The sequence below is a fragment of the Phragmites australis genome, chromosome 18 (genome assembly GCF_958298935.1).
Source record: "Phragmites australis chromosome 18, lpPhrAust1.1, whole genome shotgun sequence".
NCBI classification, from domain to species: Eukaryota; Viridiplantae; Streptophyta; class Magnoliopsida; order Poales; family Poaceae; genus Phragmites; species Phragmites australis.
This window is the reverse complement of record NC_084938.1, coordinates 26,769,677-26,781,853: the sequence shown is the minus strand read 5'-3', so window position 1 is coordinate 26,781,853 and position 12,177 is coordinate 26,769,677. Positions and strand designations below refer to the sequence as shown.

At 43.2% G+C, this 12,177-nt stretch overlaps 2 protein-coding genes across 7 annotated transcripts; both read right to left on the bottom strand.

The window, feature by feature from the left end:
- Positions 1–383: 383 nt before the first annotated feature.
- On the bottom strand, positions 384–5,196 carry LOC133899719 (uncharacterized). Of its 6 annotated transcripts, XM_062340763.1 has the most exons (7): positions 4,950–5,196; positions 4,701–4,822; positions 3,821–3,845; positions 3,611–3,733; positions 3,440–3,526; positions 1,094–1,192; positions 384–668 (listed from the first exon to the last, which is right to left on the bottom strand). In XM_062340763.1, exons 2-7 carry the CDS (start codon positions 4,805–4,807, stop codon positions 591–593), a joined length of 519 nt encoding a protein of 172 aa, XP_062196747.1. In that variant the 5' UTR covers positions 4,808–4,822; positions 4,950–5,196; the 3' UTR covers positions 384–590. The 6 variants fall into 6 exon arrangements, with proteins under 6 accessions (XP_062196747.1, XP_062196746.1, XP_062196752.1 ...); XM_062340762.1 differs by having other exon boundaries at positions 4,701–5,196; XM_062340765.1 differs by having other exon boundaries at positions 633–668; positions 3,363–3,526; positions 4,701–5,196.
- Positions 5,197–9,118: 3,922 nt separating this feature from the next.
- LOC133898658 (uncharacterized) lies at positions 9,119–11,612 on the bottom strand. Its single transcript, XM_062339339.1, has 3 exons — positions 10,914–11,612; positions 9,288–10,840; positions 9,119–9,209 (listed from the first exon to the last, which is right to left on the bottom strand). Exons 1-3 carry the CDS (start codon positions 11,610–11,612, stop codon positions 9,119–9,121), a joined length of 2,343 nt encoding a protein of 780 aa, XP_062195323.1.
- Between the last annotated feature and the right edge of the window lie 565 nt (positions 11,613–12,177).

The window sequence follows — 12,177 nt, the reverse complement described above, 5'->3', positions numbered from 1 at the left end:
CATATATTGGCACTTGCAGTAGTTCATCAGCTCCAGGCATATTCAACAGGTACGAAACACAGAGGAAACACGCCTGTAGATCGACCGGCATATATTGCATAAGATCAAGAACACAGGTGTTAAAAGGAAAAGAAGATAATACTTTTCCCTGCTTGATGAACAAAGATCCGGGCTCTCAGAATGAGCTGTGCTGCCTGTTTCATCTTGCAATATGGCTATGACCTGAGACTCTGTAGAACATAATGCGAGGCATTGGCCAATTCCTTCCACTGTTTTGCACTTCTGCCTGAACATCCAGGAATGATGCATCCAGCTCTCATTTTTTTCGATGGTCAGTAAATGCATCGACCAAGCAGAGCTTGCACCATTTTCACAAGTATACATCGACGGGACAAACAAACTTGGCGGAGATTCAGTAAAGATAGCTGGTGCTGGTGACTCCTAGTTACATTGGCTTGCATATTTACAATGTAGCCTTGTCCGTGTTCATCTTCATCAGTATACTGACATTCTACGCTGTCAAAAGAACATGCTCTGGTAGGGGTATGGTGAAACCATACAGTAGGTCAGGTACTCAAGTGAAGCAAATTTCAAGCCTCTTTAAAAGCCAACGTTGATTGTGCCTCGTGTTCTTTATCTTCTGCTACCATCCAATCAAGCTTCGGTCCCTGAAGCAAGAGAAAAGGGGCTAAGTACATGTATGCAAAGGAATGAACTTGCAGGACCAACAAATTAATAGGACCAGTGATAGAATAAAAAATATAATATAACGACGTAATGGAATGTTATGCTTCAATATGCCAAACACCTTTCGTCGAAAAATGCCAATGGCAAATACATATACAGAAGGTTTGGGACATATCCAAATCTTAACTTTCAGACATTTCCAGCACTGTACTATGATTCACTGAAAAATGTACAAGGGAGAACACTGCTAGCGGAAGCTTTTCCTCGTTTTAGTCTTATCAGTCCTTGTGTGTAGCATTTGTTTACGAAAAGCAGTGGGCAAAAGCCCCTACTATATATACTACAAAGGGGGCTTATGCACGAGTAAAGAATGCACAAGCAAATGTCCAACATGTAGAATGCTTACCTTTCCCTGACGAATTATAGTAGGGTAAGTTCCTGTCATATCTACCACAGTAGAAGGATCAGCAATTCTAACACCACCGTCAACAATGAAATCCAGACCCTGAAACATTGAAACATCAAAGCAATCATGCTCTCCAAGCCATCTTTCGGACCTACTCTTGTCCAAATACAACTCGTAATACAGCCACACGTCAAAGCTACGTAGCTAATAGCTGGTTTCTATTCCAGAGAAAATTAACAAGCCACTCGCAGCAAATAGTTATATTTTTATAAATTTATAAAAATAAAAATATCTTAACATGCAGTTTGTTAGTGACTACAGTTCCGGACAAACAATTTTGCTACAATTAAAATCTTTTGCATCAGTTCCTTATGTAAGCTTGAGTGCTGGGTACTCTCCGGACATGCAATTATTTATAAACTATAATGGATCACACTGCAACTGATACAAAAAGGCATCAGATGGAAAGTTTTCTCAGTAATATTCTCTATGAAATAGTAACAATTCTTTGTATTTCATATGTGAGAATTGTAGGTAACAATGTTACAGATGCATGGTGATTTGCTATATATTATGGTAGCAGATGAACACAGCGAGGGGAAGGGCAGGTCGCCCTCTCATCTTCGGGCTTCTCCCGTCGAGAAGAGGCTCTTATCATAGCCGAGTTTGGTGGGCAAAGCCATTTACTAGGTTGATTCTTGATTGAATCCTAAACAAGACTAAGCCAACCGTTTTATATTAGGAGCCATCTAAGTAATTTAGGAAACAGGAAGGAAACTAGAAACGGACTAGGACTCAGAGCTAACCTACTAGGACTTTTTTTTTCTCGAACGCGCAGGTGAGCTACGTGTCATTCCATTAAAGAAGAGTAACAAGATGTACAAACCCACACACCACACCCACACACACGCCATACCACGTCCCTGACCGCATTGCACCTGCCTAGCTGATTCAGCCCACGCGCATTCTAGATTAATATGGAGGGATTCATTGGAAATGTTTAGAAAATGACCAAGAGTACAAGCTTGTACACTCAATTTGATCCTACCAGATCATCCGCCGCCCTAACCTGGTCGGCATCCTTCGGCGTCCACCCAAAGATGGCGGCCAAAGCTGTGAGCTATGCACGTTAAGAGGCAAATCAAACACCATGTTGTATGCATCATGTGCTTGTTGGTCGATACGGTCATGTTCCGAAACAATTCCCAATCTCCGCATGACCCTCTTCTGTGCATCTATCACGCCAGGGCCAGGGGACCAAGATTTGACCCCCGCGACACGATGACTGTGCCAGGGCAAGGAGCCTAGAGGTGGCCCCTTTCTTCTTCCCTTATGGATGACGGGTTGGGCAGGAGGCTGTCCACGGGCCGAGACACTTCAGAGATGAACACATGTCGTGCTGAAGGTGTCTGCGGTGGACCTATACCATCGGCTGGGTCAAGCACAGGCGGGGACCCCAGCGCCTAGGGAGAAGGAGAGGCTGATCTCAGGGGAGAGTTGGAGAAGGTGGCCACTAAGCCCGGAGCAGGCACCGGCGTGGGGATGGTGGGGTGGGGAGCCATCGCACACACCTTAGCATCATCCTTCAAGTGATGCAGCTGAATATGATTTCCATAACTCTATAAGAGAAGTGGAATTATGATGCTGATACAAAAAAAGGTTCTTCAAGCGAGATTAAGATACAACATTTCTATAACTCTATAAGAAAAATGAAGGTACCAGTGGCTCGTAAATATCAGCAATGATTACTGGGTCAAGTATCCATTCATCCTCCGACAAATATTTAACATTGTAAATAAAGGAAAAGAAAAATATTTATAATACTGAGAATGACAGGATAGCAACATGACACCTATTTTTTCTCACTCATAACAAATTCCCTCCAGATGCTAAGGAAACATATGAGTAGTTACAAATACTAGCAAAATCTATGAGGATAATAAAATACCCTTTTCTCTATCGTAAAAGATGATCAACAGTACACAAAGTTCTTCTATTATCACAAGGTAAAATATATTTTTCTGATGTAGCTGAACCAGAATATAGAGCTAGAGCCCTGCAGCATATGGTTAACTATTGGGAATGCTCATACATTCAAGCACAGCATCAAGTACTTCCTCTGAACATTTTAGTGGAGTTGATATTCAGCAATGCAGAACATGCATTGGCAATTCTACAATCCACGATACTTAACCCATAATACCAGTTGACCATAAGCATACCAGGAACAGGAAGTAATGCGAGGGAAGAATATAGTTATACTACAAACCTTGTGCAGATCAAAGGTTCATCCAGATTTTGCAATATTGCTTGGCAGATGGGATTGTCTGGAATTCGAACACCAACCTGTCTCCTTTTTGCATACCTTGTGGACAACCCATGTTTTATGCATTGTTTTGGAAATTGCTTGGTTGCAGGTAAAATAAAGGTGTACTGCACATGATTAAAATAATCAAGTTAATTGAGAAATACTCAAGTACAAACTGCAGTACAAAGTGAAGTAGCAGATATACTTACAGGCCCAGGTATTGCATGCTTGACAGCGCGGAAAATGTTAGCTTGTCCTTGGTTGGTACCTTGAGGAAATCCTATTGTGTAGGTATCGATATCACGTAACGAGTGGCATAGGATGCTCAGAGGCTGCATTGTTCAGAATTAGTATAAGCACATAGCGCATCTGCAGAATCAGCTTCATACGGCAATATTTTACAGCCCTGCTAATCTTGCCTTTGAATCGCCGATGCCTTTTAGTCTGCATCAAGAACAAACATATATTTGCCAATTAGAGCTGAAATGCCTTACTTCATGCGTAGGTGACATGGCAAGAATTGGATTTTCATCAACCATCATAACAAAATGACCAAAGCACGAATTTACCTGTGAAGGCGCTCAATAGACTCATTGTTACTCAGATCACAGACGATGGAGAAGCAGTCAAAAGTAAGACTCCATATAATTTGTGTTCAATAGAGCATTCAAAATAGAAAGAAAAAAAAATGAAAATATTGCGAGCATAGTTCTATATTTCTATCTCCGGGAAGATGGTCAACCAAACCCAAACAATCAAATAGGTCAAATGCACATATGAACTTATCAAGCATCTAAGAGTTTTTTTAGCGCAAGAGTCATGTAAGCTCAAATTCCTTGGAAACCATGGCTGCCCAACACAAAAGACATGCAACAAACATTTGCATAGAAATTATCTGCAAATGCTCAAATGGCTGCGGTTGCCAAGTGTTAGACAACAGACTTTCAATATGCTTCATGGACCAAATTTTATAGGGACAATTGTAAAGAAACCACTACTTCTGATGTTATTGTAAACTTGTCATTAGAAAATTGCAAAAATACCATTAAAATTGTTATTCGATGGTATACTTGCAAAAAATAAAAAACCAGAGAGGTATTTGCAAATGCCCCAATTTTATATGAATGCAAGCGCGCCAAGCCATCAACTGCAGTGCAAAATACGGCAAGCGTGCACAGTGCACCTTAATGGACGCTAGGCATTAGGCAATGGGCACACTCCAGGATATACACATTTAGGTAGTTCCACAGCAACGAGGACTGAAATAAAAGAGGCCAAGCGAAGCGATGAACGGCGTACACAGTGTCAGTAGGGATAACCCCGACGGCGCCGTGCTTGATGAGGTCGATGACGGGGTCCAGCTTCCAAAAGTCCTCGCCGGAGGGCTCCACCTTCACCCGCAGCATCTCTGTACCCCCTCTCTACGCGCGCGCGCGGGGGCAACCCAATCGCCAGAGAAATTGCTCTTAGCACCAGAAGCTCCGCGAGAGGCGAGCGAAATTGGAAATTTTGAAAGGAAGAAGAGAGTGCGGGGGAGGCAGACAATACCGTGAACTGGCGAGCTTGGCGGCGTACTTGAGGCGCTTGGGGTTGCGCTTGTGGAGGGCGACGATGGTGGAGGAGACGCGGAGGCGGGGCGGAGGGGGTGGCGACGAGGGGAGGCGGAGCGGGGACAGGGGGACGGCGCGGCGGAGCAAGAACCGCGAGAAGGAGGCCGCGGGAGGTGCTGAGAGCGGAGGAGTGTCAGGAAGTAGATTAACGTGATCCGCCACCGACTATTGGCACTCACCGCTCGGTGGGCTCTGTACGTAAAAGTGTAACTCAGATGCGAATTGAACTGTCTAGTTTCAAATTAGAGCCTTGCTACACGATTATACTTCTCTTTTTGCGAGAAGCTATACGATTATACTTCTTCCTGTCACAAATATACGACGGTTCAGACGAAGCCCATTAAACTTTTAAAACTCTAACTATTAATAACTTTTAAAATATAAATATTATATATATATATATATATCGATTTGTCTTCAAATATACTTATGTAATATTATGAACTCATTGGATTATATAAATCTATACTAGTTGGAAATAGTAATAAAGTTACGCATAAAAAAATATGTTATGTCTAAAGACCTAAGGGTTAATATTGCACCTTAGTATCATTTTTTCCCCAGCAAGGAGTAACTAAGCTTGATTTGATATATGTAATTTTAGAGGAGACGTGGTATAGCATGGAGTCGCTTTAAGATAATTCCAAGTAAAAGAGGATTACATTTTGTGATTTTCATATATACGTGAGCGGTCTGTGTCCCCTTTTGCGCACCTTTTACTTATACCTTGAACGAATCTACTTGTTGCTAAGATGGCCGTTGAGATAGAGTAAAAAAGTTCCATCGTGCACAAATGATGCTTGGCGTCACTTGATTTGTATTGCAGCGGCTCAGTATCAGTCCCTATCGCGAATGTAAATGGAGCTTGGTGACAATACTCCCGGATAGAGTCGAGTCGACAGGGTTCGAGTTCTCATATGGCATCTCCAAATGAAGACCGCGCAGTAGAGAAGCGCCATAAAAAAATCAGTCCCTGCGCTCCATTCGTGGCGGTTTTGCAGAGTGACTGTCTTGCAAGGATCCTACCTGGCACGCCAAGAGTCCCCGTCTTGCTGGTCGCGCACCCCAAATCTGTTGCCCGACGCCCTGCCATTGATGCGGCCGCAGCTCCCCAAACCCGCCGTCCGGCCACCAATCCAACCCCGTAGCCCCGCCATTTGCGCCGGCCGCAGCTCCCCAAATCGTGAGCACCCTGTCATGGCGAGCAGTGAGAGCACAAGGTCGACGGCCAGCTCAAGTGCCAGACTGGGCACGGCATCGTCATTGTCCACCTTCATGATGCAGATCAAAAATGCATCAGTGCTTGTGCAGATCGGGAGTAAATTTGACTATGAAATGCTACTCTGTTACCGATTGGGACTAAACAAATTTCTGCGCTACCACTACTGCTGCCCTCAATTAAACGTATCTAAGCACAAGCAAATGGATGTTTAGACCTCGTGCTTGCGATGCCAAGGGAGCTATTGCCAGTGAGAATGCGCTAGGGGTGGCAGGATTGGGGTGCCAGCGGTGGGGTTGGGGAGCAAGCTGAACAGCGATGTAGTATATTTCGTAAGATACGATCTTATAAAAAACTTACTTTCATCTGATAACACGTGTTTACTGTATCTTTCTTTTCTTTAGCTCAGTCATTAGATCACAGTATTAATAACATAGATAGTCTTATGAGAATCTTTCTGAACAGAGTTCTATAAAATTTGCTTTCGAGCAGGAGAGACTTAGGAGATAGATAATATAAGATGGGACATGATGGAAGAGAGAAATAGGTGTGACTGAGTCAGCAAACTGACACCACTTAAATCTTAGTTAGCATGGCTACATCTGCAAAACGGTTTTAAAGGCGCTGTGAATGGTTTTGAATTTGAACTTGATTCATCAGAGCAGGAGCTTCGGGATAAAACAACGTAAAAGATGTAGGTCACAACGTACCACCGCAAGTATAACTGTACATATCATAACATACATACAGCGTAGTTTAGAAAGAAAACATAAATACAGTGACATTCTTATAAGTTGTTCAAATTTCCCAAAGTCGCATGGAATATATGAGTTTGGAACCCACATCTGTTTATCTGATTTGATATTTATCACCTTCCGTCCACCGGAAAATAAAAAGGCAACTGCCAATGAACATTTTTCAACTTCACCGTGCCATAACACGCAGCGCAACAGCGCAAGCAAAGCCGGGGAATTTCAGTATTTAGGATTCAATTCGTCTTCCTCTTCAGCTTTGACACCAGTACGTGAGCCTTTCATTATTTGACATCGTGGCACATCAATTTTTCTATTTTGTAACATTTTGATATTTCTCGGCATATTCCATCTCCTTTTGATATTGTGCAGGGATAATAGGCATATGAAATGACCGAAATGTCCATTGCCTCAGTACATGATGCGCCCAGGTCCCCATCCAGATCTGGCCGAGCCATCTCCGTCGCGTCGCCCCCTTTCTCTCCACTGCGCAGCGTCACGCCGCCCCTTCTCTCTCTGCCGCGCTACCCCTTCTCTCTCCGCCACGCCGTCCCTTCTATCCGCCGCGCCAGGCCACCCCTGCTGTCCCCGCCGCCCCTACTGTCCCCACTTTACCACGTGACCATGTCTTTGTCAGGGACTAGAGTCCGGTCCAAGGGACCGAGGATGGCGACGCGGTGCCAAGCAACGACCGGTCTGCCACTAATCCAATGCCCGGAGTGCGGTGTGGGGAAGGTAGTTGAGCTGACGGCTTGGACTGATGCCAACTATGGCAGGAAGTTTTTCAAGTGCAGTCGTCACCGGCGTAGCGTACGTATTTGGCCCCCGTATTTGAGTAGTAAATTGTAATTTTTGGTTGATTTTGAGTTGTTAGATTGTTGATGTATGGAGGAATTCGCTATGCAGGGGGGTGGCTACCCTTTTTGGAAGTGGTACAAACAAGTATGAAGAACATCTTATGGATGAAGGAATCGTTGGTATGGACTCGAATTCGGTTGGTGCTGCAATTTCTGAGGTCCAGGAGGCTACAACAGACTGGAAGCAAGAACTGGAGGCTGTTAAGCAGGAGATTGCAGCGATGAATGAGGCAATAGTGAAGGAGAAGAATGGAGATGATAGCAAGATTGGTCAGCTGCATGCAAGGGTGAAAGCACTGCTGTTTGTGGCTTGCCTGAATGTTGTTCTTGTGCTAATGGCCATCTTTGTCCACCTTGTGAAGTAGCTCAATAGGGATCTATTTCAGTTTGTAAGCAATCAGCAAATGATCACTTTGGGATGGTAGAGTCCCAGGTTGTGCATGTATTCAGGAATGCTTTTGCATGCCAATTGAAATGAAAATGATCACTTTGGGATTATTTGCCACGCTATCTTCTTACTGTGTTTTGATCTGCTTCTTGATTATTTGTTTAAGAACTGGTGCATTTGCACTACATTAACAGTTAGAACATGCCAGATTTCCGTGCTAACTAATAACATAAACACACCACAAAAACATGATCACTATACTTTAATTCTTGAAAACAAATATGTAGTTTCCCTCAATTCTTAACAGGAATATACATTGTGCTTTCAAATGATGGTACTACTTGCCACCAAGTCTGTACCATTGTTCTTTGCTTCAACTAGTGGCGAGCACAGGAGATCATGATTGCCATATTGGAACTGCACATGGTGTAGTTTTTTAGTACAGAAATTGTTCTCAACAGAAATTGAAACCTCAGTACTGCAAGACTTGTTCAGACTTGTTGACATACAGACTTGTTCACAAACTTTGAAATGAAAACGACTTGTTGGCAAGTGCAATAATATTACAAGCACAGAAGATCATTGCTTCCTGACAAAATAAAATCTCATGCCTACAGGTTCATTGTTTCCTGGCAAAATAATATTACAAGCCTGCAAGATCATTGTTTCCTGGCAAAATAATATTACAAGCACACAGGTGTATAGTAGCTTAGTAGGTACTCATGCTTAGGCCTCCTCCACTGCCTTTTTTCCCTTCCTTGGAGTAAGCTTCTTTCTTGTTGTGGTCTTGACTGGAGACTTTGCTGGGCTAGATGGTGTTGCATCTGTAGCAGCCAATGTAATTGCCAATTGCCTTCTGGTGACTGGACCAGGGCTTTGATTGATGACATCCTACATTGTCACCTTTTGCCTTTTAGGAGTGCTAGTACTTGCTTCTGCTTCTTTGCTCGGCCTGTCTACCTTCTTCCTACTGCGCCTCTTCCTGCAATGACAAATACATATAGGATAAGATGATACAAATGACAGTTTGTTTCTGCAACAAGACTTGATTTAGGATTACCTTTTCTTGGTACCATTGAGTTTACATTTGTATGATGACTGCCTATGACCAAGTTCACCACACCTCTTACATAGCACCTTCCACTTGCCCTTCCCTTTTATCTTTCCTTTCTCAAGACAAGATGGTATTCTATTCTTTTTCTGTCGACCTACATACCTCCTTTGGAGTGGTGGCATCAACATGAACCCAACATCAACTTGTGGCCATTGAGACTTGTCAGTAAGGGGAGCAATGACTCCTGCATAAGCTATCCTAAACTTAGTCACAGAGTAGCAAGGATCAAGATAATCTTCCATTTTGTGGTTTCTGTAAGTAGATATGAATGCCAACGCATGTGTACAAGGCTTGCCACTAACTTGCCACTCCCTACAAGTGCACTCATGGTTTTTCAGGTTCACAGCATGTCTGAATACTTGGTGATCAGGATTAATCTCTGTCACTTCAGCTGTGTCCTTTGCTCCGCATATAACCTTCAAGTTGCCCAAACCTCTAGTTTGTGCATTCATTTGCTCAACCACAACTGGAAGCATTACACCTTGCAGCCTCTCACCAATCCTTCTTCTCCTATCGAAAAGCTGCATTATTCTTGCTCTCAGTACATCTACAAGCTCAGTTATTGGGAGGTCCTTCATATCTTTGATCCATGCATTCCATGATTCTGCTAGATTATTGTTAATGTAATCACATTTTATTTGATCAGAAAACACGCACCTCATCCACAAGAGTTTGTGCCACTTAAACAACCAAGGTTGCACACTAGGATCAGCCTCATGTATCTTATTCATGTAGTGCTCAAACACTTCAGTTCTGTAAGCTCTAGCTGCAGGAAACATGTTGCCATAGACAGGCCCTTGGAACTTCTTCACAAAATTTTGCATCAAGTGTCTAAAATACTCTCTATGCTCTGCCCAAGGGTACACCTTCTTAACAGCTATTTCTAAACCCTTGCATGCATCAGATGAAATGGCTAAATGAGGAAGATCACCTACTGACTTATGTAGCTGCTCTATAAACCATGTCCAATTATCAGTTGTCTCTGCGTCAAAAAACCCAAAGGCAACTGGAAACATCCAGTTGTGTCCATTTAATGCTGTAGCTGAGGCAAGATGGCCATTCCATCTCCCATTAAGGGCAGTGGAATCAATGCTTAAATAAGGTCTACAACCATTCAAAAACCCATCAATGCATGACTTGAATGCACAAAAATATCTATTGAAGTACACTTTATCCTCAACTTGCTTCACATCTATTTCTACAACACTGCCTGGTGACCTCTTCTCAACCTCTGCTTTGAATCTGTACAACTCGTGGAAGCTTTCTTCCCATGATCCAAATATATGGTCTACTGCACGTTGTCTACCTGCCCAAACTGTAGAATAATTGAGAGTGATATTGTACTTCCCCTCCAACTCTTCTTTCAGAGCCATAGCACCAAGATCAGGATGCTTCCTTAGTGAAGGTCCAACCTTTTCTGCAATCCATTTTTGTGAAGCCACTTTAGTTTTCACCCTTCCGATTGATGCACACTTGTGACCAAACTTGTTCAGTGTAACCTGGAAAATAACATGGAACCAAGGAATTAGCAATCTAAATCACAAAAAAGTACATAAAGTTAGCAGTTAGTACCCTGACAGTTTTATTGTCTGGGTTCAGTCTTGCAACAATAGCCCATGGGCATCCCTCACTTGTACAATAACCTCTGAAGATGCTCTTACATGATTTCTCTGTCCCTAGCTCAAATTCCCCCTTTATGGCATGTTGCCTGACAGCCATCCTAAATTCATCCATGCTAGGGTACACGGTGTTAACACTCATTGGTGGATCCTCTCTGTCATAATGCACTATAGGCTCCCCAGGAATGTCATCATTCACTGGGATTGCAGCACTTGCAAGCTCATCATCCAATATAATAGGATTAGGAACATGATTTGCATTAGTTGTAGCCTTGGCATTCTCTACTCTCTCATCCTCTGCCCTAAGACCAAGAAGAACATACATTTGATCTTCCTCCATGCCTGGACCATCTGGAACATTGACAATATCAAGTTTAGACCAGTCAATATTTGGTATGTCCTCAACTTGGACAGGAGGCCCTTCAACAGAGGGATCAACAGCAGGCATAACAACAACTGACTCACAAACATTAACAGTACTACCATGCTGGCTGCTTGATGCTCCTTCTGCAATTACCTTAGCAGCCACAATATCACTCATTTGTGTAACACTTGATGTACTGCCCTGATATCCAGCCTTGTCAACCACCAGAACATGCAGAAACATATACCTTGCACTCCACCTCTCAGAGAATGAAAGCAGCAGATCCATGCTACTGCAATACTTGATTTCATCACCACTGTACCTCTCTGTCCCATAAACCTCAATCTCTTGGCAACTACCCCACCTTATCCTTTGAGATATATCATCATGCAGCTTTTCAATACTGCAACTACGATAATCCACATACCAATCCCCATCTTTGCGTGGAACTATAACAACAGTGCCATCGTCTAGTCTAGCGATATACTCACCAAACCGAACACATAATTTAAAGGCTGCATCGGGGTCAATCCTACCGGTACGGGAAAGAGAAAAGATAAACAAGAATTCAAGTTAAAGACAAACATCATCAATATATCATGGCAAAGAAATTTACCCCTCTGGAATCTCAAGTGGATCCATCAACCACTCAGTTCTTCTCGGATTACCATGAATTCATCCAAAACCTGCTCGGCATCAGTGGAGCGTCAGACGTTTCTCCTCTCCCCCCGGACCAAACCAAGAGCGGGCAGGGGAAAGCAAAACAAGAGAAGGGGGATCCCGTAGGGGGAGGGGTACAGGAGGGAACGGGAGTTGCTCGTACCTCTGATTTGAAGTCACGGTTGTTTGTCCC

Coding starts and splice junctions, on each gene's coding strand:
- LOC133898658 (XM_062339339.1), bottom strand. CDS start 11,612: ATGGATCTGCTGCTTTCATTCTCTGAGAGGTGGAGTGCAAGGTATATG. Junction 10,841..10,913: donor CAGACAATAAAACTGTCAGG/GTACTAACTGCT, acceptor GTTATTTTCCAG/GTTACACTGAACAAGTTTGG. Junction 9,210..9,287: donor CTCAATGGTACCAAGAAAAG/GTAATCCTAAAT, acceptor TTGTCATTGCAG/GAAGAGGCGCAGTAGGAAGA.
- LOC133899719 (XM_062340762.1), bottom strand. CDS start 4,807: ATGCTGCGGGTGAAGGTGGAGCCCTCCGGCGAGGACTTTTGGAAGCTG. Junction 3,846..4,700: donor GTTATCCCTACTGACACTGT/GTACGCCGTTCA, acceptor TTCTTGATGCAG/ACTAAAAGGCATCGGCGATT. Junction 3,734..3,820: donor AAGGCATCGGCGATTCAAAG/GCAAGATTAGCA, acceptor TGAACAATGCAG/CCTCTGAGCATCCTATGCCA.